Source organism: Falco cherrug, chromosome 2 (assembly GCF_023634085.1).
Source record: "Falco cherrug isolate bFalChe1 chromosome 2, bFalChe1.pri, whole genome shotgun sequence".
Lineage (NCBI taxonomy): Eukaryota > Metazoa > Chordata > Aves > Falconiformes > Falconidae > Falco > Falco cherrug.
This window is the reverse complement of record NC_073698.1, coordinates 119027303-119054365: the sequence shown is the minus strand read 5'-3', so window position 1 is coordinate 119054365 and position 27063 is coordinate 119027303. Positions and strand designations below refer to the sequence as shown.

The 27063-nt window shown below is 40.3% G+C and overlaps 1 protein-coding gene across 6 annotated transcripts; it reads right to left on the bottom strand.

Moving 5' to 3' along the window:
- Positions 1–3118: 3118 nt before the first annotated feature.
- CD47 (CD47 molecule) lies at positions 3119–27063 on the bottom strand. 6 transcript variants are annotated; one of them, XM_055701100.1, is made up of 12 exons: positions 26912–27063; positions 23167–23517; positions 21779–21826; positions 19409–19498; positions 15488–15589; positions 15036–15128; positions 14380–14475; positions 12472–12564; positions 10917–10948; positions 8600–8624; positions 7918–7945; positions 3119–5489 (listed from the first exon to the last, which is right to left on the bottom strand). In XM_055701100.1, the coding sequence occupies exons 1-11, from the start codon at positions 26955–26957 to the stop codon at positions 7920–7922; spliced, it is 1002 nt and encodes a 333-aa protein (XP_055557075.1). In that variant the 5' UTR covers positions 26958–27063; the 3' UTR covers positions 3119–5489; positions 7918–7919. The 6 variants fall into 6 exon arrangements, with proteins under 6 accessions (XP_055557075.1, XP_055557074.1, XP_055557078.1 ...); XM_055701099.1 differs by lacking the exon at positions 7918–7945; XM_055701103.1 differs by lacking the exons at positions 7918–7945; positions 8600–8624.

Sequence of the window (27063 nt, the reverse complement as noted above, 5' to 3'; positions counted from 1 at the left end):
CAGAGAAAAAGCAGTTGCCACCCTCCTCTCTTTTTTTATCCACATTTCTTTACGTCATTAAACAGCAGTATCACAGCACTGTTCAGCTTTCTCAGCCTATCAAAAAATAACCTGTTTTTTCCTACCTACGTACAAAAGTAAGGGAAGAGGAAACAGGAAAGACATTTTAGGTTCCTACTGTTGTACCTGCTTATCTGTTTCTATGCCAGCCAAAACCTCAGAAACTTCCTAGAATAGAAACTGCCTCGCTCTGCCAAAGCCTGACGTACTTGATGCAACATTCCCATTCTTTACTCCAGCTGTGTTTCTGAAAACATGCTTTATAATTGCAGTGCAGGGTACACAGGCATTTGTTTCCACGCTGGCCTCTGTTATTTATATCATTTTATTACAATCATTAAATTCTCAGTGTTTCTTTGTGTAGGACAGATCAAAGCTTCCAAGTTCTGCCTAGGCTGACTCCCAGTACCTGCAGAGCTCCGTACACCACACAGCACCTTTACTTCCACTTCATGTTTAATACCGCGACTTTTCTCTTTCCCACAGAGCTCAGCTTGTAAGAGATGTCAGAGAATCCTAAATCACCTTTTGCTTCAGTGAAACTCTATCTTGACGGGTTATGCTCAAACTTAAATGAAATTAATTGTAATGGATAGACCTTAGAGAATCCTACCCTCCTCACTGTTGTCTTTGAACTTTTCATTTGTTTGTGCTTGGATGAACCGTCCGGGCAACAGCACAGTGAATTTCTGCTGGAGGTTTTTTGCATATATCTGATTTATGAAAGAATACTGCTTTCTTACACAGCAAAAAAAAACCCAAAATCCAAATGTCCAAAATACAGCCAAATGCTTTCTCTGAAAGCAACTCCTGCTGCACTTAGAGAGGACAAAAAGGAAAGTTAAATGAATGAAAGCTAATAAAACTACCATCAAGCTGACCCTAAGGTAGAACTTCTGAAAAATATTGTCATCCTTCATTTTTTCACCAGTCTGGTAATCATTCTAAGTTTAACCTGCAGCCACCTATTGCGCAATCTTAAAAGAAAGGGGAGAAAAAGAAAAAAAGAAAAAAAAAAAAAAAGACGAACCAGCTAGAGCAATCAGTTTCAAGATCTTTCATTATCTGCAAGTACCTAAACTGTGAATGACAGGTGAAATTCGGTACTTTACACATTACTTTCCAATTCAAGTAGACGGCATGCCAGACCTTCCTGGGCACCAGTTAGTTACTCTGCCCAAGGGACATCACCGAGGGCTGGAGGCAGCACGCTGAGCACACTGACTTCACGTGACAACTGCACGTCCCTGCTCAGTTGGTTGGTCACATACAGAAGCCAGCGCTATATAAACAGTCTTACAACTCCTGAAGGGCCCTGAAGTGTCACTATTAAGAGTCAAGCTGGAGAAATTACTCACTCTTCTAAAATCTGTGGTTCCTAAGCTCTTTAAAATACTCCTCCCACCAAATGCGTACACGTACATCATGACAGAGTCTCTCTCCCCTTCATTGCACCCACTCTCCAGCCCAGCAATTTCAAAAGCCACCCTTCTGTAGTCTTCGCAAGCAAGCAAAAAACCAGAAGGAAACCAGGACTTGTTTCAGCACTGCAGCTCTCCTCCCCCAAAGCAGATGATCCTTGTCTCCCTGCTATTTACATTTGTATATTGGAATCTCTTGCTAATTCATCTGTCCACTGAACTGTAACGTGGTTCTGCCCTTTCCTTGTACCTTATGAGCACTCCTTCCCCGTACCCACGGCCGGCTGCAGCAGCAAAGGGTGCCTGGAGAGCTGACCCTCGGTGCTGACACAGGGGTGCCGGCAGCGCCAGCGAGGCGCGCGGGTCCGGAGCACCTACCGGGCCACGCCGCAGCCGTGCCGGATTTCTGCAGCAGGCACAGGAGGCAACCGAGAAGGCAAGAAGAGCCAGTCCAGCTCGTGCACTTTTTTCATCGTCCTGCAGAATAACAGGAAGCAAGGTGTGCTTCACTCCAGGAGCACTGGCTGCAGCTATGACAAAGGCAGAGAACACTAAGCACAAGAATTATTTACTGGTAGTAAAAAAAAATAATTGTTCCATTAAGCAGAAGGAACTAGAGGATGGCCACCTCTGCTGTTAGGTAAATCACTGCAGTAGTAAATGTTCAGTTATGGAGCTCTGGCAAAGCACTTCCACAGGCGGCTTCTGGACTGGACAGGTCAGGCTCAGGCTGGTTTTCCTGGCTTCCCAGACTGGAATAGTCTGAACTACAGGTATTGGATGCGATTGCACTGAGATATTCTCCAACCACTTATTCGAATGGCCCCACTTCTCTCACCCCGAGTTCCAAGCACAGTCTTCCTGAGCTTTAGGACCAGGGTCACTCTGAGCTTACAGTTCACCTCGCAGTTAGGTCCCTGCACAGCAAAATTCTAAAGCTTTTCATAGCTCAAACTGTGATCCATGGCTCCTTTAGAGAGGAAAAGTGTGTGTCCATGAGGAAATCACAAAAGATTTTGAAAGAGAACTTGAAGTCATAGCCATGGTTCAAATCACCCTGAACAGGCAGGGAATCGCTAATAATTGCAACTGTTGCCGTCAGCTCAGCTCAACTGAAGGGGATGTACAAGCAGAAAAATATTCCAGGCAGGACTTACAGCCTTCTCTCATCTCTTCACTCTTAAATTAGCGTCAAACAACTTCAGAAAATCTGGAACTTTTAGCAGCTGCATCAGAAACCCTCTTCTCACCAAAACAGTTTGGTGTTGCAAAGACCGACTGGAAGCACGCACTGTTCTGCTGTGTTTTTGAAGTTACACGGGGAGCTTGTTACTTCCTCCCACAGCACACTCCGGTGATGGTATCTGACATCCGAACCCAGGCAGCCTAACTGAGGTTATCAGGGGGCAATCTACATACTTTCTTCCCCAACTTGATGACCTTTTTAAGGAGAAATACCAAGATCTCCCAAGCAAAACCATCTGCAGCAGCCTAAGTAACGCCGAGCACATTGCTGTATACCCAACAAACGATGTGGGGGGAAGGAGGGTGTGAAGGCAGGGAGAAGCTATGACTACAAACTTCTAGAAGCAGTTACAGAAGTTCAATGTGATAGCAGCAAGAAAATTTCTCACAAAAACAACTTAAAATTACTTTATTTTTTAAGTATATTAGCACAATATTTACAAAATTGTTTCATAAATAAAAACATTTTCTTGGGTAAAGACTATAGATCTACAGATATTTAAAATGTCTATATATTTATATATACACACGTACACACACAAATGGAAGCACACAGTTATGAACAACTTTGGTTTTAAATTACTAGTGGGAAAGGGCTGGGTGTATCAATGACTTCAAATGCTCGCTTTTAAATTTGTGCCTACAAGAAGCCCAGAGCCGAGCCCTTAACAACAGGATGGTGGGTTTCTCTCATTTCTGAGGCAACTGATTCTGCAGCCTGTACATGGCCACTGAGCTCCTCACGCTTCCACAATGGCTCGTAACAGCTCGCTCTCGTCCCACAGTAACACAGACGGGTTCTACTGCAGTTTGCTTTACAGAACTTAACATAAAGCTATTATACGTAACGGTTTTTATAAGGCAGAATACCTTAACACAATTCCAGTTGGCTTGGGTTTTATTCCTCAGCTGCTCAACTTTCAACTTGCCAGAGGGCATCACCAGTTATAAATCGGGAGCTCTGAATTCTTACACTGAATTGCTAATGGGGAGTTAACCTCCCACCTTGAGGCAGAGATTGCTGTAATCATGGGAAAAACCTGTATCAGAAGATTCATATATTGGGGCTCAAATCTTATATGAATACTCCCACTGACAAACTCGAAGGTATGAAAGTAGCGTAAGCCATACGTGCTTCTTAAAATGCTTTATCACATGAATAATCATTTTCACTGTGGCCAGTTCCACTGGTCTTAGCGAGGGGCTGGCCCATGGGTTCCTTTAAGTGGTTCAATCCTGCAGCCCTAGCAAAAGGACTGTTTGTAAGAGTAAATGCTGTAAAATCAGATACCTCAATTTTATTTTGTTGAATTCTTGATGCAAGGTGTCTGCATCGAGATTTGGAGCTCAACATGCAGAGACCTGAACCTCTGCAACACATACTCATAACACAGACACAAACCTTTGCTTATGACATCCAACTCCGAGACGTGCCAAATTACTCAATCTTTAAAAACATGGATATTATTACAGTACCTTTTGGCAACAGCTTTCCAAACACAGTTTTAAATTGTTAGGAGGAGAAAACCACGTGTAGCTTTGAAATATATCACCTTAGTACAAAGAGGAGACAGTGTCAAGATTTCTACAAAGTATACATGAAGTCCAAAAGAAGCCAACTATATTGGAACAACTCCCCAAACAATTGTAAAAGGCGGTAAAATCTCATGGAATGTGCAAGTTCTAGTAAACTTATTTAACCATTCCACTTAACATATATACAGAAACTGAACCTCCTCACTTCTCATCAGCCTCTACTTACTTTCTATTTTATGTATTTGTAACGTAACGGCAGCATCACAAACGGGTCAGAAATGAAATAGCTCCTTTTTCCGTTCAAGAAAAGAGATTTTAAAACTCTGTCAAAAATACACTAAATAGGGCAACTCCTATTTTCATGAAGCATCCATGACTTTTACAAATTCACTGAGTTAAGAAAGCCTGAAATTGCTTCCAGTACCACACACTGCACAACATGAACACGCACAAGAACCACATTCAGCATGAAAATTACTAGCTGCTGTGCTCCATAATTCCAGTGCTGAATTAGGCTCCAACAGCTGAGCAGTTTCTCATCAAAGAACACAGAAGAGGCACGGAGAGCTCTCTCACTGGACTAAAATAGCAGCCACCAGAGCATACATGACTGCTGTCCACAGAGAGGAATACTACTGTTTCATGGAATTAGGAGAACTTGGATAAAAACTTAAGGAGAGCTAGGAGTAAACTTTGTACTTATGCAACTTTGTGTTTCAGCATTTTATTTTTTTAAAAAAAGTTTTGCTGAATGTCAAAAAAGATGTATTTGTACAATCTCTACTTCCTGCTTGTATTGTAGACACATGACCATACCTTGCCCATGCACACAAATAAAAGAAAACAATAGTCTAAATGGTATTGCAATCTTTGGGCTGAGCAGGCCCATTATGAAAGCAGTGACAAACGATAGTTTTTGAAAATAATACCACTAAGGATTACTGCAGGGAGACCCTGTAGTGGGCAAACAGTGCTTTTTATATTCTCACCCTCAACCATCCCATATATACCATAACAAAAGAAAATAAAGATCACATGTGGGCAAACACACATGTTCCTTGCTACAGCTGCTCTGACTATAAAATTACATCATTTATATCAAAAGCACTTTTGCCACACATGCAAAACAACTAGTTTCCTGAATTTCTTCTCGTTGAGTAGTGCATCTTCAAGGCCACGGTGTATCAACAACGGTGTACTTTTCACACATCACATAGCTCTGCAGATCTGGGAATTTAAACAACAACAACAAAAAGTTCAGGAAGAGCAGCACATTTTGTGCTGCCTACCCAAGTTACAGCTTAAAAAATGATCATTTTTTTTCATTTCAAATTTTGAAAGCACGCTTTGTGCTCATATAACCAAGAAAAGTGGTACTAACAGCAAGCGATGTTTCAGCCTCTCCACAACAGGAAAGTGTGCATTGTCTTGGAACCCCAACTCCTCAACCGGAATGAGCTGTAGCACCCAGGCTCAGCTGCCTGACCTGTTCTGACCTTACTCCTAATGCTGGTTTACCTTCTCATGATACTTTGTAAGCTAGTGTGCTTCACCACTGCACTCATCCCTCCTTCAGTGTGTGAACTTTCAAGGGAAGGTAGAAAGCAGGTAGACCTCAGAAGGCTCCTGCCTCCAGCCTGTGAGTCAAGAGCCCCTGCCTTCGATCTGTAAAGCCTTCCGTTATTTTTAGAAGCCGTCTTTCAGGGCAGAAGCTGCACAGATTTCTAACCCTACCCTAGAAGTCAAAATGAAACTGATAATTAGCAATTTCTGTAGTTTTAGAAGCTCTACCTCAGCACTAGAAGAGGAGGCATGTTCTTATAAGCTGAAATGAGACCCAAGAAGAAACAGTCAACTTATTTACAATTAGATCTCCAAGCAAAACTCTACCTTGTTCTTCAGCAGTATGTGGTAACTGTAGGGATCAAATCCTTATCTTCCCCCCGCAGTGAGTTCTGAATGCAATGCAGTGGTAAATATTAAACCACTGACTTGAAGAAGCAGCAATAACCACTTCTGAAGCAGGACCTACCTTCCACGCCACCTACTTCAGATTATACTAACTGGTATACATTTTATCCATGCATTTAGGTGACACCTATGCAGTTATCCTTTGTATTGCAAAAGTGCTTGTATTGCTACTGGTTTAGAAAATAATGCTGTGACATATCTGGATGACTCACCTAGTAGTCCTAAGTAACAAACCTAGCAGTACGTGGTATTTGTAAGGAAGCCTGTTTATAAAATCAACTGATATACCTTTTTCCAATTAGGGCTAACTAGTATCTCATTTATTGTCACATTGTCAATTCACGCCTTCTAGAAGCAGCATGACATAAAAATATTTCAAGTAGATTAAGTAGATTTAGAGTGACCTTACTCTTTATCCTGAGTAGCAAAGTGTTGTAGTTTGATGCAGGAGTACTAGGCTAAGGGTCTAGTGATACCTCATGACAAGTCTGCTCAGTTTCCAGGAAGAAACAGATACCAATAAGCATCAACAAGTGCTCTTTTACCCTACTGCTGTGAAAAGGAAGTACAGCTTCTGAATGCAAGAGAATCAATAAAAGACTGTGTTTGTTTTCAGACCTCAGCATCTAATCAATCTATCATTTAAGTTCTTCAACGCAACAATCTGGCCAGGAAGACTCTATTACTCTTCCAACAGATATGAGCTGCAGGAACCAAGAATCTTTGCAAACTTGGTTACCCACTTTAGGTACCAGTTTGGGAATTCTGGGCCAAGTTAATGCAGTCCCTCCCATTTCACGGCTTATTATAAATTAGGAGAGGTCTATTTACACATAGTAGGTGTTGCAATCTCACAGGCCATTATAAAATCAAGAAGGACTAATCACGGTGTTGAAGTTATTTCAAATCAGAAGAAATCTTAAGTTGGGCCAGGGCACTGAAACATACATCTTTGTTTACAATATGTTAGATCTTTAAACATCAAGCATAACCAATGGGCAGAAGCCACAGTGCACTTTTATATCTTAAAAGGTCAAAATTCAGGTTTGTCAGAAAAAAAATTGCCATTTTTTAAACCGTTCTTAAATTTTATTAAAATGTGTTTCAATTCTGTTTGTTTTTACACACTACCATCAGACCCTGAATAGTAATAAACTGAGTGAAATCTGATTGGAATACAAACAAATCTAACAAAACCCAGATAATTTAAATAATACCTAAAGAGTGTGTGTGTGTGTCGTCTAATTTTAAACCACTTTCCTATGAACTTCCACGGAAGATCACCAATTAAATATGCAGAGAAGGCTTGGTTATATCACCAACAAAAAAACCTGAAAACCAAATACAACCACCCACCACCACGGAACAGTACATGCATCTTAAATACTACATAAGCATAAAGGAAGCATACAAACTATTTGACTTTCCACATTTGATCAGAAACATATTTAAGTTCTCACTGACTCATCCTCTTCACTGTTAAGAAATACTCATTCTTCCTCTATGTATAATACAGAAAATATGTATTCTTTCTTTCCAGTGAAATATCATTTGAATAAGAACAGCACCTGCACTGAAACCTCTCTGCCAAGTTTCATCATATTAGCACAGAGTAACTCTAAACATCAAAATCCCCAAATACATGTTAATTAAAATGAATATCTGGTGATATCTCTGGACTTACCATCATTCTAACATCACTCCTTTTGCATCTTTAAAAGCCAAGCAAATGGATTAGTAATGAGCAAAACAGCAAGAAATGTTTCATAATTAATATTCAGATTAATTCTAATTTTTTTGTTAGAACTTGCTACTACTTAGCATGCCAATTAGTGAACAGAATAGAAAAAAAAAAAAAAGAAGAGTCATCCCTTTCTCATTGCAATTTTCCCCCATCTTAAGCGCTATCGGAGTTTCCCAACACTATGGTAGAGCTTCCCCAACCCCCCAAAATAGCAACAGAATAGAGTGACAGGACAGATTTTGTTATAAGTGTAATTACGTCATCAAGATAAATGCTTATGAAGAAGAATTAACATCAACTTTCAAGACCTGTCCCTCTTTTCCTCCTACAGCTGGACTTTTTTTGCAAGGTGAAGAGGGTGGATATAATATACTGAGGTATTAGATTTATCCTAAACAGTCCAACAGTGCCACTGGCTAGCAAACAGAGCAGTGTAGAACAGAGCTGGGAGCTGCAGGCACAATTTCATCTAAAGATCAAACTCTTATTAACGCCCAGAGCCACATAAGTTGACATACCAATCTGGCATCTCAGTGCTGCTGTACTGAGAACTACAATTATTTTTTGGCCTTTTTCCATAATTAATCCCTTAATTAGAAGATAAGCCTTGAATTTCACCTACCATTTAGTGGTTCTTCTACAGCTTTCTGCAAAACATTTAAAAATATATATATGTATAAAAAGCCTTCATGTCTACTTTTGGCTCGCCACAGTTAAATTACTCTAATTGACATATACAGTAAGTAGTGATTCTACAAAAACGAAGAAAGCTGAAAGTTAATAAAATGACTAGAGTGCTGAAAAAAAATCAGTCAATAACTGCATTCTCCAGACTATTTCTTCCCCATTGTACATTTTTCCTCAGATGAAGTACCTCTAGGTGGCAGAAAAGGCATGCACATACTACTTTTAAGCTCTAAAACCTAACTGATTATTTCTGTGATTTGATCAATGGTTAGTAATAAAGCAGCATGACTTAAAAAAAAATAGTAGCCAAACAACAAAGTGTAATCTCCTCAAAAGGAAATACACCACAGTTGTGCATTTAATTTGGCAGACAATCATCAGAAACAACACACACAATCTATAAGTGTTAAAAAAAAAAAAAAAAAAAATCAGTAATTGGTTAAGATGGCAGACTTCAAAATAGGCACCTTTTCCCCCCTCAGCTCAAGAAAATATCAAGCATTATTTTGTAAGTGTGCCCCAGTGTCAAAACGAAGCACTTCACTGATACTAAGTTTTCCACAGTCTTTAGATTACACAGAATCAAAACGTATTTTTAAAATTACTTCACACCTATTTATTGCCTGAAGTACAGCAATATATGCTGAACAGCCCTTGATGGAAATGAGCAACATACTAACACACTTGATTTTCCACCTTTCTGTAAGTTCGTGGGCAAAAATAATTGCTACCTGAATTTCTCTGTATCTGACCCTCCACTAACTGCAGCTGCAAAAAAACTATTTTCAGACCTCTACATTTTAAAAATTTATTTTTATTTCCTTCCTGTCTCCAATTCAGAGAGTTAACATGATGTTCACTACTATGTAATTGTAGCTATTTCTTTATTTGTCAAATCCTTGCTGCAGTGTCAATCCACTTTGTGAAGAGAACAGTTCGTAAAGAGAATGGAGTTTCACAAAGGGTGTTATTTAGCATATTGTTTTCTATTTCAAAGCTTAATTTACAACGAAAAACAAAGTCAAAAAAGGAAATAAAAATCTCCTCTTGCCCTGTCTGCTTCCATGCTACAAGTAAACAAGAGTATGTTAAAGGCAAGACTGCATTTTGAAAGAAGCTTATCTGTAATATGCTTCTCAGCAAATTTTTATAACATAATGAACTCTGTGAACCTTTCTCTTTTTTTGGAACTTTGTGCACTTACATTCCTTCCATAAGTGAGAGACCAACCCTCTGAAATACTACCCCTTAAAACAAAAGTGGATGAGAAAATAAATAAATAAATAAATCAATCTCTGTTGTCTTAACTGCAGTCAGCTTTCCTGCCCCACGATTAGAAACCATCTTTCTTCCGCAGCTGGGTCTCAGGCTGAAGGAGACCTGGAAATGTCTCTCAAGTGACGGCTGCCAGCCAAGAAATGGGGTGACTTCGTACTTGCCATGCTCCCTTACCACAAGGAAATTTTACTGGTATTTTACAGTTGTGTCTCTTTACTTCTGCAGAACTCCCAGAAATTAGGTAGTTCTCATTCATGGATCATTACAAAGCACTCCATACGCCTATGAAAATTACTAGTTTAGGAATAGTAACTCTAGAATTCAGAAAAACTGACTGAAAGACCTTCTTAAAAAAAAAAAAGCTTTTCTATTTGTTCTGTGTTACCTAAAGACAGACACTCTACTTTCAGATGGTCTCATCAAATTAAAGGGCATTATAGGAAAATAAGAAAAACAAACAAGAAAGGCCAAGGCTATAGCATCTATATAGCTGGGAATTCAACAGAATATTAAAGGATTCTGGTGTGAAAGACCACAGGAAAAAATACCCCTAGGTCTTCATTACAAGCCATCTAGATGAAAAAAAAATCAACGGTATTTCGCACTCACCTTAACGAAAGGGCATTTTCATTATGGTGAGCAAAAGGTCTTTATATTTATGAAAGAGTGCATTGTTAAAGAACACCAAACTTCCCTTCACATCCACCACCTCTTTGTGACAGCCCTTGAAATTCCATTCAGGCACAACAGTCGGAGTAGCCATTAGGTAAGGGTGGCAATTACAGTACTATAGACACACTCAATAGGGACAATGAAGACCACCAACTCACTCAACATTAGACATCTGTTACACAGCCAGAACTTTCGCTTGCTACCAACCTGGTCTGAATTCGAACTAGTGGAGAAAGGTTCAGTATCTCACTACAATCCCCTGAGCCATCTAGTCACCCCAAATTTATTAATTTTAAGCTTACCCCTGGACGAGGATGATCTTTCATTCTGGAACCTAAAATAATTACAAAAAAGTGACCAGGCAGATGAATAAACATCAAGATCAATCAAATAAAAATATCTGTTGATAAAACCTGGAACAGAGTAGCAACACACAAAACTGAAGCTTCCCCTATCCAAAACTATTTAATATGATGATCTGCAAATTCTTAAGCTTCTAAGCACTCCTCTGTTTAGGAACCAAATAATCTCATCATATATAGTATGTGAATTGTCTCACTCATGCAGTCAGTCCTAAGAACGAATTACGCTACACACTACTCTTCGTGCTTATTTTGGTGTGCTGGAACCTACCCCAACAGTCACATTTGATTTCTTCAGCCAGCATAATCAAACTACAGATGCAACATTTATACAGATGATTAGCACAATGCATCAGTTACATATTACAAGTAGCCCAAAGTCAATTAAAATTACTTTGATTATTGTTAAAAGGCTCGCTTCACCCCTGTCACCATTTTTTACTCATCTTCACCTAGCTCAGGCATTACATATTAGGCATTCTGCCCTAATTTCTTCTTTAATGGAAACTCGCCCTGTCTCAGGGTCTGTTATTTCTGACCATACCCACACACGGTGTGCACATTCTAAACCTGGAAAACTGCATAGTTCAGGGCAGACTAGGGACCGTGCTGACTGTATACACATCAGCCTGCTTCTGGAAGCAATACAGCCTCAGCTGCATGGCTCTGCATCCGAACTAACAAGCTGCTTGAAGAGTCTTCATGCACAGCCTGAAACAAATGAAGTCACTCTGCTCTCAGATCCAAGCTGTAAAGCCCACATAATGTTACGCTGTGGTGTGCCGGCATTCCAAATTACACAGCACTGCATTTTTTTTTTTTTTTTTTTTTTTTTTTTTTTTTTGCTTATTTAGCAGGCCTGCCTGGCTTTTATATCTTTAAATTTGCCATTTTTTTGAGATCTGGTGAACTGGCCAGTTTCTGAAACAAAGTATTGCCATTCTTTGCTCCTGGCTTTTAAAATTAAGTGTAAGAAAAAATAGGATTCACTAAAATGAAATGTATGCATTCAAATCACTCTTATTTTAGCCTACATCTATACCAGTGGAAATCACCAGGCAGACTTTGCTTTTTTAAATTCATATTTTGATAAGCTTTTGCCTACACCATCCCATAACTCACCCTATAGACACCCTGAAATCCTTTTGCTCTCTTCGTTCTAAGCTCGAGCTAGTCAACTGCATAAATGCTGAGCTTAAACAGCAACATCCATCCTACAGCTGAAACACTCTTACTTGAGAAACCTTGCTGTGTTGATCTCAAGGCAGTTTATTACGATAAGCTGTAAATTTCTTTACCGAAGACTCCCCACAGGCTCTATGAAAGGCAATATATACAAACAACTTTCCAGTAATTTTTGAAACTGTGTAATCCTGAAATCACACCTGATCTTCAAATAAGCTGTGTCTACCTCTGAAAAGTACAACAGAGAAAATTGCTTTTCTGAATATTTAAGTGCTAAAAAAAAAAAAGCAGAACATTAGGTGCTACTTACCCATAATAAACACGTAAGCCAGACTAAGCAAAGTCGCAATGGCCATAATAGCTAAGCCAGCAATCACAACAGACCCATGTAAGGGAGGGCAGGCTGTTAAAAACATGGTAAAAGAAAGTGCATCACCATGAACAAGTAGAAGCACAAACATCCCTTTTTTCAGATACAACTGAATACTAAAATAAGCAAGCTGATAAAACCAGACACTTGTTAATTTCTCTTTTAAACTTATACCAGAACTACTTCTGCATCTTTCTTTTTCTGGATACATTCTTTAATGATACAGAGGCACTTACTGATTCATCCTGCTTAGGTGTACTGTTCTACGACAGTTTAGCTATTTTACAGTCATACACTGCAACCAACAACATTCTTTCATTAATGGCATTTTAAATTTTAACTTACACCTTCAATCCCAATTTTTTTGAACTATAATTACATGAGATTACAGAATACAACACTGTTACTGATAAAAAAGTCTAAACAAAAAACAGAAGGGAAGAAAGGAGCAGACTATGCAGGTAGTACTGAGGCAAATCCACCGCAGGTAACAGGACTGCTCCATGTTTAAAGGGACATCACAGGGCAGGAACAAGCTATTCCAACCTAACCATAGCTCACTACAGAAGCTCCCTGGTTCTCTGATCCTTGTTTCCAGGTTCTTGAAGTCATTGCAACCATCTGTGAGCTCAGCCTAGCACGAGCTATTTCTGCTGACACTTCAGGGTCACTGAGCTAAACTTTAAAGATACAGATAACATCTACCTTACATGACCTGTAAAAACGTCACCCTGAAAAACTAGGGACTTTCTACTGGAGAGCATAATAAAAACATCCTCCATTTTGTATTACTCTAGAGGATTAATGCTTTACCAGAAGTCTCCCATCAGTTAATTTTACTATTACATTTCACAACACTCAGATAACCCTTACAAGTACTTCCGTAAATACTAAACAATAGGCATAAAACTCAAATCACAACTCCATTGAAAGGTCTATCATTACCCACGTTTGAGAAACCTTTAGAAACCACTTCAAGGAAAAGCAGCTTTTCTTAAATCCCCAACCAAATAAATTATTAAAATGAAGAATGTCTCTACAAAACAGTAACTCGGGGATATACAGTGCTTCCAATGAACACAAGCATGTATTCTATTACTAAATATACCGCCAAGGATGCCCAGTCCTAAATTCAACTTTTTCTCTGCTGCAGGGTTTTCTGGTAGGTGGAAGGGAAGGCAGGCAGGGGACAAGGGGAGGGTCAGAAGCAGGGATAAGGGGTATCACTCTGTACGGTGCTTCGTTTGTGTTCCTTTACAACAGTGACTGGTTTTCAGTGCTGAAGCAAAATGCCAGCCACAACCAGATTAAAACGATCTTAAGAACTGTCTCTTCCAAGTTTATGGTCTCTGCATTTGCCTTCTCAGGCTGCTTCAATGGCATTTGTTTCCCAGCAACTCAGTTATCAGTCGCATACCAGCAAAGATTAACAAGAATTTCTGATTTATTCATTGAACAGGAGAAAATTACGATGAGACTGATTTAGTTTCTGAATCCCCTAGGCCTCAGTAAGAATAACAGTAATAAAGGTCAGTGTTGGTTTTAGGTGACTCTTTAGGGCACTAACTGTTGCAAAATTAAAACAATCAACTTTTTTATTTTTAAAGCAACTGCTCATAAAATGCAGTCACGCTGGATACAGTCATACTAATGAAACTGATATATGTAATACTGCCTTCGGGCTATTCTTGTTTCACCAAATAAAACAAGCATTAACATAGTAGTCCTGAAGTACATTTACAGAAGTTGCTAACACTCAATGTAGTGAAGCCATTTTCACAGCATTTCAGTGTTACAAATAAATAAAACATTGGGTATTGACACTTTTACAGAAGATTCATTGCTTACCTGAGACACACAGTGCAAAACCAACCACAGCAATTATATAACCAAGAATTTGCAAACCTATCAGAGCAAATGTTGTTTGTGGTAGACTATCAAAAACTGGGAAAGACAGAAAAAGAAACAAAATTGTAATTCTTAAAGTTTAACTACAGAGACTTTTTGTAATAAGAGACTTATTTTGTAAATAAGGTAGCTTATTTACAAAAAAACCTAGATTCTCCTAAATGCCAAGATCAGCCAGCCAGTGCGATAACAAAACTGACAAGTCACTCAGGGGTCTTGTATGTATACACAACAGATTTATGTATATACAAATAAAATTATAAATAAACCTCAAGAAGAAAGAAACACATATTCTGAGAGTTAAGTTATTCATCCCAGTCCCAAGACCCAGGAAGCAAGAGCAGGAATCACTCAGATGTCCTACCCTAAATCTCATGTTTTCAAGCAGATAACTTAAAGTTCTTTCCTGAAGCAATTTAGCCAAACAAGCACAGGTTACACATTTTACTTAAAGATACCAAGAATGTCAGAAATCCAGGACATTATCGTAGCACCTATTTATAAAAATGATAATAGTATACGGAATATGTGAGGGGGAGAGAGCTCAAGTGTTTCTGTCAGTATGCTCCTGAGCTCATGAAAAAATAAATACTCACCAATCCCAAACATAAAGTATTGAAGCGGTACCAAAATCAGAGCAGGGACTACAATTAGGCCAAGACCAGCTTGATTCTGTGCAGTATACCCATCTGCAAACATTTGGATGGAAATTAGTAAAACAGAAATCCTTGACTGAACTAAAGCACAAAGCAACAGAAGTAAATCATTAGTATCATCAAGTTTTTAGGGACCAGAAAAAAATCCCACCAAAGCACCAGAAGTCACTCCCTAGCCCCTAATATTCATTTGGAGTCTGTATCTCCCTATGATCATCTGAGGGCCTGACAAGCACAATGCTGTTTCTGTTACATTCTATAATTATTTTTTTCCATTTCAAAATTAGTAGATGACAATTAACAGGTGGTAATAACTTCCATACAATTGCATGGAAGAGATTAATTTGTGCTGTTATTCCCTTAAACTGGGAAGACAATTTTAATACACTTACCTTGGACAAAAAGAACAGTGCCTACAACAGCAGCAACTGTGAAGATGATACCTGCTACAATAATGCCCATTTTCTTCTGAAGTACCATGTCATATTTTAATGCTTAAAGACAAAACAGAGAGACAGAGAGGAAACCAATCAGACAGTCAGATTCTCTCACTAAAATACACAGATTTTACAATTAGGACTGTTGTCCTAAACAAAGAAACAAATTCCTAAAAAACAGGAACTATATATATATATATATATTACTAACAATTCATTTGTTTTCGTTGTTTGATAAGGCTAATATAGCTTATTCTGATAAATGAAACCTGGCATTGATGTTCTAGTCAAATTCTCAACTCCCCCTTCTATACAATTCAGATGAGATGTTATGAAAATAACTTTGGGACATAGCACAGGTTAACTCAAGTAGATGCACTACTGACATTTAAATAACGTTGCAGTGAATTTGTTACTCAAGTGAGTGTCCGACAGGGATTTAGAAATTCCAGGTTTAATATTCTCCCCCATGACGCTGCGTGAGGTCAGACATCATCACCTCTGTCCCCAAGGCAGCAGGGTGTTGTTCCTATCTCACCAGAATGCTTTGAAGAGGAGTATATATGGTATGACCTACATGTTCAGATGCCAGAGACAAGATTAATTTTCACTAAAGCTGCACTGCTAAATAGCTGCCATCTCAGAGATGCTTGATTCCAGTGGAGGGTTTCAAAGCAGCAGCACTTTAGTAGTCTTTGGAAAAGAAGGAACAGTACAAATAGAAAATCGTAATAAGCTGTGTGTGTTTCTGCCTTACACACTGCTAACACTAAGACACAAAAATGGCAGCTCTTATTACTCCATGCTTCAAAATTAATATACTAACAGTCTTGGCGTATGTTGAAATTGGTGATCACAAACAGAACAAACTAATACTGTAAGTAACTTCAAAAAAGAAAAACAAGGCACACATACAGAACTAACATCCCACTTACATGCACTGCATTAGCACACCAAAAAAATATTATGAGGATACAGTAAATATTCTAGAGTACATGTGACAAAATATTTAATAGAATCTTATGTACAGAAGGGTTACAGAATACTCTCACACTTAAAACTCCTTCATTATATTCACATTGCCTAACACAACAGGGCCCCAGTCATATTCTCAAATACTACTGCCATTTAAACCAAAAACTTATTTGGAAGAGTAGTAATAATAAAAACTTGCTGCATTATCTGTACTGGAAATCCACATTTTTTCATATTATAAATGTGCTAAATAAGGAAAGCAAGACAAAAAGGCAAAAATAAGTAATGCATATGCTATACTTAAAAGCCAATCCTGTAAGAAAAAAAAAACCACACCAAAAAACCAAAAAACTCCACCCCAAACCAACCAACAATAAAAAAAAAAAACCAACACAAAACCCCCACCCTACCCCCATAAAACACAAAACCGAGAAAAATCATATATTCCCAAGTGTTACACAGAAGAATCATGCCCAGTTTAACAAACTATTTAAAGGTATACTGTAGTATTGCTGGATTCACACATTAACTAAAACAATCCAAAAAAAAGGAAAAAACAAACAAAAAAACCCCCAACAAAACCAAACAGCAAGTACACCCACATTTATTAAGTTAGAGGTAGCATGACTACTTTTCCCCACAGAGGTCACAGACCTCACAATAAAGTGCAGAGGTGCAAAAAAATCCAAACAGGTTCAACTTCCTCCTGTAAAGCGATTGTGCTTCTCCATGGGTGTTACCCATGCTTATTTCAGGACAATTATTATTCTCCTATCAAAATACTAAAAATGTTTGAGGTTCTGGTATGAATGCAAGGTAATGACAATTCCTGAACATATCAGAGACTCCTAAACCATTGTAAACAACAATGAAAATCAGGAATCTAACACTATAGAAATAACATCATCTTAAATACATATATTGGTTTTCAACCCCTGACCACGGCTGGGCCTTTGAAGAGTCACATACCACTTTCAGAGGTTCATGAGAAGATAGTAAAGGAAATTATACACAGATGGATGAATATGTATGTGATTACTATAAATCACTCCGAGTACAACTTCTTTCCATTTCTTATGGATTCAACTAAGTAGACTTCTATTTTTTTTATATATTTTTAGAAGTCTAGCGTCCTGGTTTCAGCTGGGACAGAGTTAATTTTCTTCTTAGTAGCTGGTGCAGTGCTGTGGTTTGGATTTGGGGCGAGAACAATGTTGACAGGACACCCATGTTTTTAGTTGTTGCTGCGTGATGTTCATACTAAATCAAGGACTTTTCAGTTTCTCAGGCCCTGCCAGCAAGTGGGGACACGGGAAACTGGGAGGGGACACGGCCAGACAGGTGATCCAAATTAGCCAAAGAGGTGTTCCATACTATATGACATCATGCTGAGTATATAAACAGGGGGAAGAAGGAGGAAGGTGGGGACGTCTGGCATTGTGGCATTTGTCTTCCCAAGTAACTGTTAGGCATGCTCGAGCCCCTGCCTGGCCTTGGGAAGTGCGGAATTAATTCCTTGTTTTGCTTTGCTTGCATGCGCGGCTTTTGCTTTACCTATTAAACTGTTCTTATCTCAACCCTGGAGTTCTACATTCCTTTCCAATTCTCCTCCCCATCCCTCTGGGTGAGGGGGAGTGAGTGAGTGGCTGCGTGGGGCTGTGTTGCTGGCCGGGATTAAACCATGACATCTACAAATTGAAAAAGACTGAAAAAACCTCAAAGGCTGACATAAAAAATTGCACCACAGGGAATCATCTGAAAGACTAGGCCATAAAGCACACTCTGCGTTGCACAGATGTTGGAGACCAGTGCATAAAGAATACCTAAGGATGTCTGACACTGGTGAATGTATTGCCTCTAAAAACATTTAACGAAAGCACTGATGTCGGTATTAAATTATAACTCAGCCATGGCTAAAGGACTAATGAACAATTTCACATTAAGACGAGAGCACCACCATTCTCCATATTGATTTTATGACCATAAAACGAAACGTGGTTTTGTTTCTGATGATTCAATAATGTAATGGTGAACTACAGTGAAGAAAAGCTTCCTTGCTCTAACCAATGACAGTAGATATTATCAAATATACCCTACAAAAGTTACACACATGCAAAAAAGTTTGCAACAGTCCTGACAGCAGAAACATCACCGCATAGCAGACTAGCTCTGAACACAGATCCTTTAGGCTGCATGCCATACCTCTGCCATGAAAGCACAGAGCAGCTAAAAATCTTAACCCCAGGAAAGCACCCAACCCCTGGCCTCCAAGCAGAGCAGACTGGTTTGCTCAGATCCCATTGCTTAGGGCTAAACCCCTACCACAGAGTGCCTGCGTCCACACAGCGCGACTGTGGCACCACATGGCATGCTGAAGCCCCAACACGCACATCTTTTTGAGGAGGTCACGATTTCAGTTCAAAGGTCCCAAACTCTGCAAATGCCATGGCTGACTGGTGGTTTTGTAGCTTGATGCCAAAAACGTCATGTGTCCTGCAAGAGTGCAAGGCTCAAAGCAAAGGAAACTGACAACTATGCAGAGCAAAAGAGTGTAGCTTGGCCGTACTCTTATTGACCAAGCCTGTAAACAGTGCTTATTAGGAACTACCTTGAGAACTGTGTATGAGTTAATTCTCTGGTGAGGTTAGCCAATTCATGCCAAAAGCAAGCCCAGAAATGACTGTAACAGCATGGATGATCAGGAGAGGATTCCAGAGCAAACTGAATGCCAAGTTACTTGACAAAGCAGACATACCGCCTTTCTGTGGATTATCTATATCAATTCTACCACACATCTTTTAGATGTAAGCACCACCTTTCATCTTACACAGATTCTTTTACGCATGCAAGTGATTTTCGGATGAATCAATAATTGCAAGGAATTAAAGAGTCAATACTTACCAACAACACTTAACTGAGCCGAACACAAAATAATAACTAAGAACAGCAACGCTATGATGATAGCCCTTTCCACTAGAAGAAACCATGATCCTAGAGAACAAACAAAGAAAAACGGTAGGAAGAAAACAAAAACTGAGGTTATTAGCTTTACATTTATTGCTCCTTTTAGGCTGTGCTCTAGATTGCTCAATATTGTATGCAATGGTTAGCAATTAAGAGTTATAATAGGCTAAGCAAGCTATGACTTCTACCTATCTATTTTTTCACTCTGATCCCGTGCATGACAACCTGTTTTCAGCATTTCTAGTCACCCTAACATTTTCCAAAAATGGGGGTCTTAACCTCCACTGGAGTAGAGGACATGTTTACGCTATAGTCTGGCAGTACAAGCTAGTTAGATTGTTGAACTACAAACAGCACAGCAGATTGGGAAAATGGTATATTTAGGCTATGCAGGGAAGATATGAAAAATCCAATTTGATATTTCCCCAGCTATTCTATTCTACCCAACTGCCACAATTCCTTTAGAAATCCAGATGTGTGATGAGGAATGCAGGAGCTAATGCAAGAGAGAAGGAAACACTGCTTTGTTAATTTCAGAAATCACATGTTTTTCTTTAGGTCCTCCCACCACCACCCATTTAGCCTTTTTTCCCCTGCATCTTGGATGCCTCAGGCTGTTCAGTCACTCGTGCTGTAAAACTGTGTAAGCCACCTTCCAACATGAAATTAGGAAAATATCGCCACTGAACAAGAAAATGCAGTTGATTTCTTGCATTTCTGCTCATAACTTCATTTAGACTCACTCAGTAGAATCCAGAATCTCCATTTCTTAAGTTATACTTGCCACCGTTCCTCTGCCTGCACCGTTGCTTCCAAATCAATTGCTAATCTTCATTTAGGTGCATACTCTTAACTTACTCTCCATATTTAAAAGCTGTATCTGCAGCTCCAGAAACATGGAATTAAGTAGCAACTTACAACTTTCAATACCAAGTAAATACCTTGAAGACAGTTTTAAATTCACAAATTCCCCTCTTCCCCCTCCCCTCCTCCTGCAAGGGGTCACAGAAGAAGATACTGTGGTTACAACACAAATACAAGGCAATCACAAATTATGCTAAAGGCAGAGAAATGGAGGACTATCCGTCAACAACTTTATCACCAAAAGAAGCCTAATTTAATGAACTGTTTAAAGCAAGGCTTTTTGTTTTATTTGCATTTTCAAAAAAGCAACTAATATTAAACAGTAACTTCGATGCACAGTTACAAGTCTCTGGATGAGCCAAACCCTACAGGCAAATCCCAGTGATGCTGTTTGATGTAATTGAGAATTATTAATGAATTGAAAGTATCTGCAAGCAGACTCTAAAGCAGCTTCATTTCCTACGTAGCACTTCCAGATGACACTACCGAGTATTAAAAGAGAAAGCAAGCAGTCATGAAGCCTGGTATCTGCTAGGCCTTCAGCGTGCAACATGGAACCATATATGGTCCAGTCTTTATAGAGTCTAAAAGCACTTACTGTATGGCAATGTTTGCAATACTGCTGGTACATGCAACATGCAAGTAAGAGAAACAGCTGAACACATTTTCCTGGTAATACATTTCCCTTACTCTGGTGCTTCAAAACTCCTGGAGGATTTGAGAGCCAGTATAAGGAAGTCAGTTCCAAACTAGCCAGTATAAGGAAGTCAGTTCCAAACTAACAATAGAGACTTCCAGACATGGACGGTGCGGGGGTGGGCAGGCAGGGAGGAGAGGAGAAGGAAAAGGGAAAGGAAAGGGAAGTAAGACAGGAGAGTAAAAGAGAAAAAGATGGGAGAAAAAGAGGGAGAGAGGGGAAAAAAAAGAGGAAAAGAAAAGAAAAAGGGGAAACTTTACGGTCACTCTCTTGTGAAGGTAACTGATCAGGAAAGAGTGTGCCCAAAGACGAGGGCACTGGCACAGAAATCTTGCTCATTCTGCTACTCACTTCCTAGATGAATCCAGGAATTCTGTAAAGCGAGATGGAGAACAGTTGGCTCTCGTAACACTACCTTTGTAAAAGTATCAGTTGGAACATATTAGTAGTGACAGCATTAATTCATTGCTCAGAAATGACAAGAGTGCAGACTGGTACAGGATTTCCATTATTCACTGACCCTTTTCAAAACTCACTTGCTACACTTTCTTCTATTAGCTTATTATCTCAAGAGTCTCTCTAGAATGCTTAGGAACAAACAACAAAAAGTTATGCAGGAGAATTTAAAGAGAGCAAGCGACTGTTTTACCTTCGGCTAAACCCTCAAACATAAGACTAAGTTTTACATCTTCTAGCATATACTCTCAAACCTAATGTGACCTCGCAACTATAAATTCTTCACTAACCACATTTTTCCTCTGGTGTTGGAGTACTTTCCTCGCCGCAACTGACAACTAGAAAATGAAATTAGAAAAATTACATCAGTTTCCTGCTTTGTAGTCTTTATACCACTTTCAAAATTCTAAACACAGAAAAATAAAAATAAACAAGATTTACAAATGGGACTTGATTATACTACATCCTCAAGCCTTGTTTCCCCTTCTAGAGCTTAACACTGAAAGGCAGTAACAGTCCAAAAAGGTCGAGTAACGAAGAAACTATAAGGGAAGGAAGGAAACTGCCTATACCCCTTTCCCTGCTTTTGCAGTGTTCTAAGAACGGAATGATTTTGTAGCATCCTCACTCTTTCAGTGGCTGTGCCCCTCTCACTCCATTTCAGGATCACATTTGGCTTGCAGGATATATGGTCAACTCAATAATTAGACCCAACTGTGCATTACACATGTTTGCAGCAGGACATCTGGTTTAGCTTCATAAAATGCATTTTAAGGACAAATGCAAAAACTCATCACAAAAACATCCTCAATAATTCTACAGTACACAGGTGCTAGACACATGTAACATACTCAGTATTTCTGAGAAGCTATCCAGAAGCAAGTCTCCTGTGCAGAATAGATGAAAAACACACACACGTTCAGTGTAACTGTCACTTCTGCAGCACACCAGACAGGCTGCACACATAGAGCAGACCCCATTATGCAATAGCTGAGGCACTACGGCACATGGGCTGCATCTGTAAGGTAAGGTAAAACGGCTCACTAACTGACAAATTCATCAGTTAGTTATGACTATTTTAAGCGCTATCATCTGAGGATGATGATTAATGCTAGACAACCATAACAAGTTACCATCTAGTAGTAGCACCTCCAACCTTACTGGAAAACTGCATACCTTCAGTTCCAAGTTTTGGAGCTCTTACACAGAATTTCTGTTAGTTCTAGCTGTAATTTTTCCAGCCTAGCTAAAGATTTCACGATGCAATTCCTCAAAGAAAAGATCTCTGCAGCCACTGTGATGGATGCGTATCTCTCAGAATTACAAAGATATCAGGAATATGTTTCAGCATGTAACACAATAACATGAGGGTGCTGAAAATATCACCATGTGATCTAAAAGATGTAGGAAAGCATGGATTTCACTCTATTAGACAAGTGATCTTCATACATTATTATACAATGATAAAATGTGTTCAGATCTTTCCCACAGAAGCACTCCCCTGTAACTTCATCCAAAGTAATTCACATTAGCATTTACGTTAGAAGGCCCGGGTGCCATATTTTTTGTATTTTCAATTTAAAGTAATACATTGTCATATTCATTATTTTTCTCTTCCCCATGAGATTTTGCTTGTTTTCTCTCCCAATAGACTCTAGAACAATAGCAGGCAACTCACCTGAGTGGCTTCTAAGTTCAACCCTTGTTTCTCCTTCTCTGTTTGATTCTGTTACTTCACAACTGTAATTTCCAACTTCTGCGTCTGCACTGTTAAGCTCTAGAGAGGCATCACCCTTGGGTAAATCCGTCTGAGATCGTAAGTTAGCTGATGGAACTGTTGGGTCTCTGAAAAACTCCGCTCTTGCTCCATCAAAAGAAAAAATTGTTTTTCCTTCTTTTTTCCACGTAACAAACATGACATTTGCATTGTTCTCCTTTAGATTAGTCACATAGCAAGGTAAAATGACAGTTTTATTACAGTCACTTCTTTCAACAACATCTGTCACACTAAATGCCAACTGGGCAGATCCTATAAAGGAAAATGAAAAGCAACACAGAGTTATTTCTTAATACACCAGAGAAGAAAGAAAAAAGAATTACAACACATGACATGGGAAAACAAAATAACCTTGCCTGCGGAACCACAAAGTGAACCATGCTTTAAGGGAATAACAGAAGAAGAAAAAAAAAGTGTTATAATTCTACCACAGCTGCTCGAAGTAGACTTAGCCATTCTGACAGCTATGTAAGATATAATGTAAGATACCATAAGCTATCACAAAAAATAGTAATAAAACTTTGGGCTGCCGCTTACTTGGACGCTTCCCCCAAAATGCCACATGCAGCAATACTGCACCAAGGCCAGGTTTCTGCAAAGCATACACATAATATTAACCACAGGTTGTCCCACTGATGTTCCAATTTTTGCTGCTGATCACCCAGGTATCTAAAAACGAAGATCTAGGCATCAGCTCCATGCAAGCATCCTTTTGACATCACTAAGGACATAGGGAAAAAAATCTACTTTTACACTTCTGAGAGAAGGCAGGCAGGGCAGCTCAGCCAACAAAGGTTTGTCATTTGTTCCCTCGTATCTCTGAAGGTGGAGCCAAATGCCCACAGGTTTAGATCACTTATTGCAAATACTCTCTTTTCCTTTCCAATGGAGGAGGTGCACACACAATACCATGTATTAAATAAGATTACTTAGTATTTGAGTGTATATACGATATAACTGAAAACCGAGAACTTCTAACAATAAGCAACCTGTAATACAAATCACTGTGATAAATGGTACTAACAATAGCATTCAATGCAGGTAATGAAAAATCACCACTGCGCAGGATTAGGTTATCACTGCTGGTTTTTACCATTTCGCTCCCACATTGCACCTCAGTTCTAAAAGAGTAGTACTGGCTGGCCCCTCTTGCAAGAAAGACATAAATCCCATGCCAAGATTTTATCAGAAATGAAGATCAATTCATCAGCTCTTGAGAATACAAAAAGCTGTATCATCAGTATTTAAATTACAGTAAGAACCAGAAGAGGTTAATTAAACTAGCTTGACTGCAAAGTATGAAGGCTCTGAATCTTTCATTTTCTGTATATTTCCTTATTTGTGTGAAATCATAACTTAAGTTTAATAGCTGTCCTAACAGTAATTGCTCCCCAAAGTCCCAGTGGCATTAATTATTCAAAATGCTTGACTATATGCACCTTATAAAACCAAACATGGAAAAAGATATTGTACTGTAAAACAAGTCCACAACCCCTACTACTGTAAGCACACAGACTTACAAACTGGAGTAGCCCCAGTGATTTCAGAGGAGCTACTGGCATGCACATGCATAAAGCAGCTCAGAATTGTGATATGCATTTGATGACTAAATTCAATTAGGGGATAGGGAGAAAGAAAAACAAAAGTGTCAGTGAAAGTTGTGTCACCATTTACAGTAGCTAATTTTTTTTCAAAGCAAGAGTCTCAGATCAGACCTTTGAAACACTGCTTTTATATTCTCACACAAGTCACTGGATTACTACTGAATATCAAAAGGTTCTAATAAACGGACTCTGTATGTACTACTCATGACAGCACTTTACAATGAGGAAAGAATTGTTCTCTGGTTTACTCACTGTGTTGCATTTTTTAAACTGTACCTTAAAAAATAAAAAAGTAACAGAAGTAGAACAGCGGGAAACTACCCAAACCACAAACTATGCCCTAATAACAAAATAAATGCACAGAATTAAAAGCTGTAGTGCTTCAATGGTTCTCGTGAAAGAAATTTCACCCTAACAGCACCACACGACAAAAGGTTTCCAAGTGTGGAGTCCTTTCCAAGTGGGGTTTGTTTTTGGGCTTACGGGTTGTTTTTTCTCCTTTAGAGCTAGCATATTTATACTTTGCGGGAAAAACTTATTCCCCACTGGCTCCATTTCACCAAGAGAGGTGCTTTCCAACTAAGCGAAGCAACTATACTTTCAAATATTTACCAAAGCAAACAAAAACCAACCATCTTGAAGGAATTAAATTGATCACAATTTTCTCCTAGTATTAGCACAGAACGGCAGGGAGCTGTAAATTACTGATTCCACCGGTTTGCTGTTGTATGACAGCTGGCACTATTTTGCCTGAAGCCAATTAAGAAGTACTCATGTGAACTGCTCCACCAGCAGAGTGCCGGGGAAATAACGAGCAGGCTGCAAACAGGCACCACCAAGCAGCACACAAATACTTGTGGGTTTCGTCCTCTGCAAATCCAACTGCTTTGGTAGAAGAGGTTGCGTGGCTGCTGGCTCACGAAAGGGAACCTGACTGCTTACTACAAACGCTATTTCCGCTATCGGTTTCTGATGTTCTTCGTGGTACAAGCAAGTCATCAGAACTCTTTAGCAACAGCTCCCAAATCTTGCAGGCAGTGGACTACAAGGCGGGCTCCTAGCCTCAAACTTTTTCATGGATTATCAGCTTAGAGGCATCCGTTAAGGTGACAATTTTAGAGCCTTATACCAAGCAGTCTGGGAGGGGGGGCCCGCTGAAGAATACCCAGCTGTGAAGCTGCCACAAAAAAAGGTTGTTTCAAACACTATATATATACCACACAAAGTCGGGAACACAAATTTGACATATTATGTCAAAATTGGCTGGGCTTAGTGGTTGCACCTGACAGACACCTGCACCTCTCAGACCGCCCCAGCACCCAGCCAGCCCAGTGCTGACCCAGCACCCAGATGTGCATTCGGACGCCTGGTTTCAGCAGGAGGGTTTAGAGCTGGTGCTTATTGACAGAAGAAGAATAATCGAGCATTCGCACCTCAGCGAAAGCGTGGTCGGTTTTTTCTAATTCTCCTCCCCCCCCCCCCCGCCTCTCCTCGAGAAAGAGAAAGACAAGGTTAGATCGTAAGGTGCCACTTACAACGGCACCCAAACTTTCTTTTTAAGCCCAAGAAACACCGTCCACCCCAGAACAGCACAGAACGCCACCAGTGTGGCCGCCCAGCGGTATTTCCCCACGCGTTAAGCCGGGCTGCCCTCACGCTACCAGGCACAAGAAGCCGAGGGAGCTCCGCGCTGGCCACGGCCTCCCCCCTCTCCCCCGCAACCTCTGCCGGCGGCAGCACGCCCCCAGCCCGGGGGGGAAGCGGCGAGCCGTGGGGGCCGGCGGACCCCCCCCTGCCAGCTGTGACCGGCGGTGGCGGCGGGCAGGGGCCGGGCGGAGCGAGCTGCCCACCCCCGCCAGCGCGGCGGCTGCGCGGCCCCGGGCAGGCGGCTCTGCCCTCCCTCCCTCACACCCCGGGCACTCCCGCGGCTGGCGGGGCGCCTGCACCGGAACCCGCTGGAAGGCGGCACGGACCCGGTTACCGCGGGCCCAGCCGCAGGGGTCGGGACAACGGGGGAGGGAGGTCGGTCAGCGGGAACTCACCGGCGCCCACGGCGCTGAGGAGCACCAGAGCGGGCAGCAGCCACATGGCGGAGCGGCGGCAGGCAGCGCGGCCAGGCAGCCCGGTGGCCTCCCCGAGCTGGGCGCCGCAGCGAGCGGGCGGCTCCGCGCGGGGCGGGGCGTACGGGGGAGGG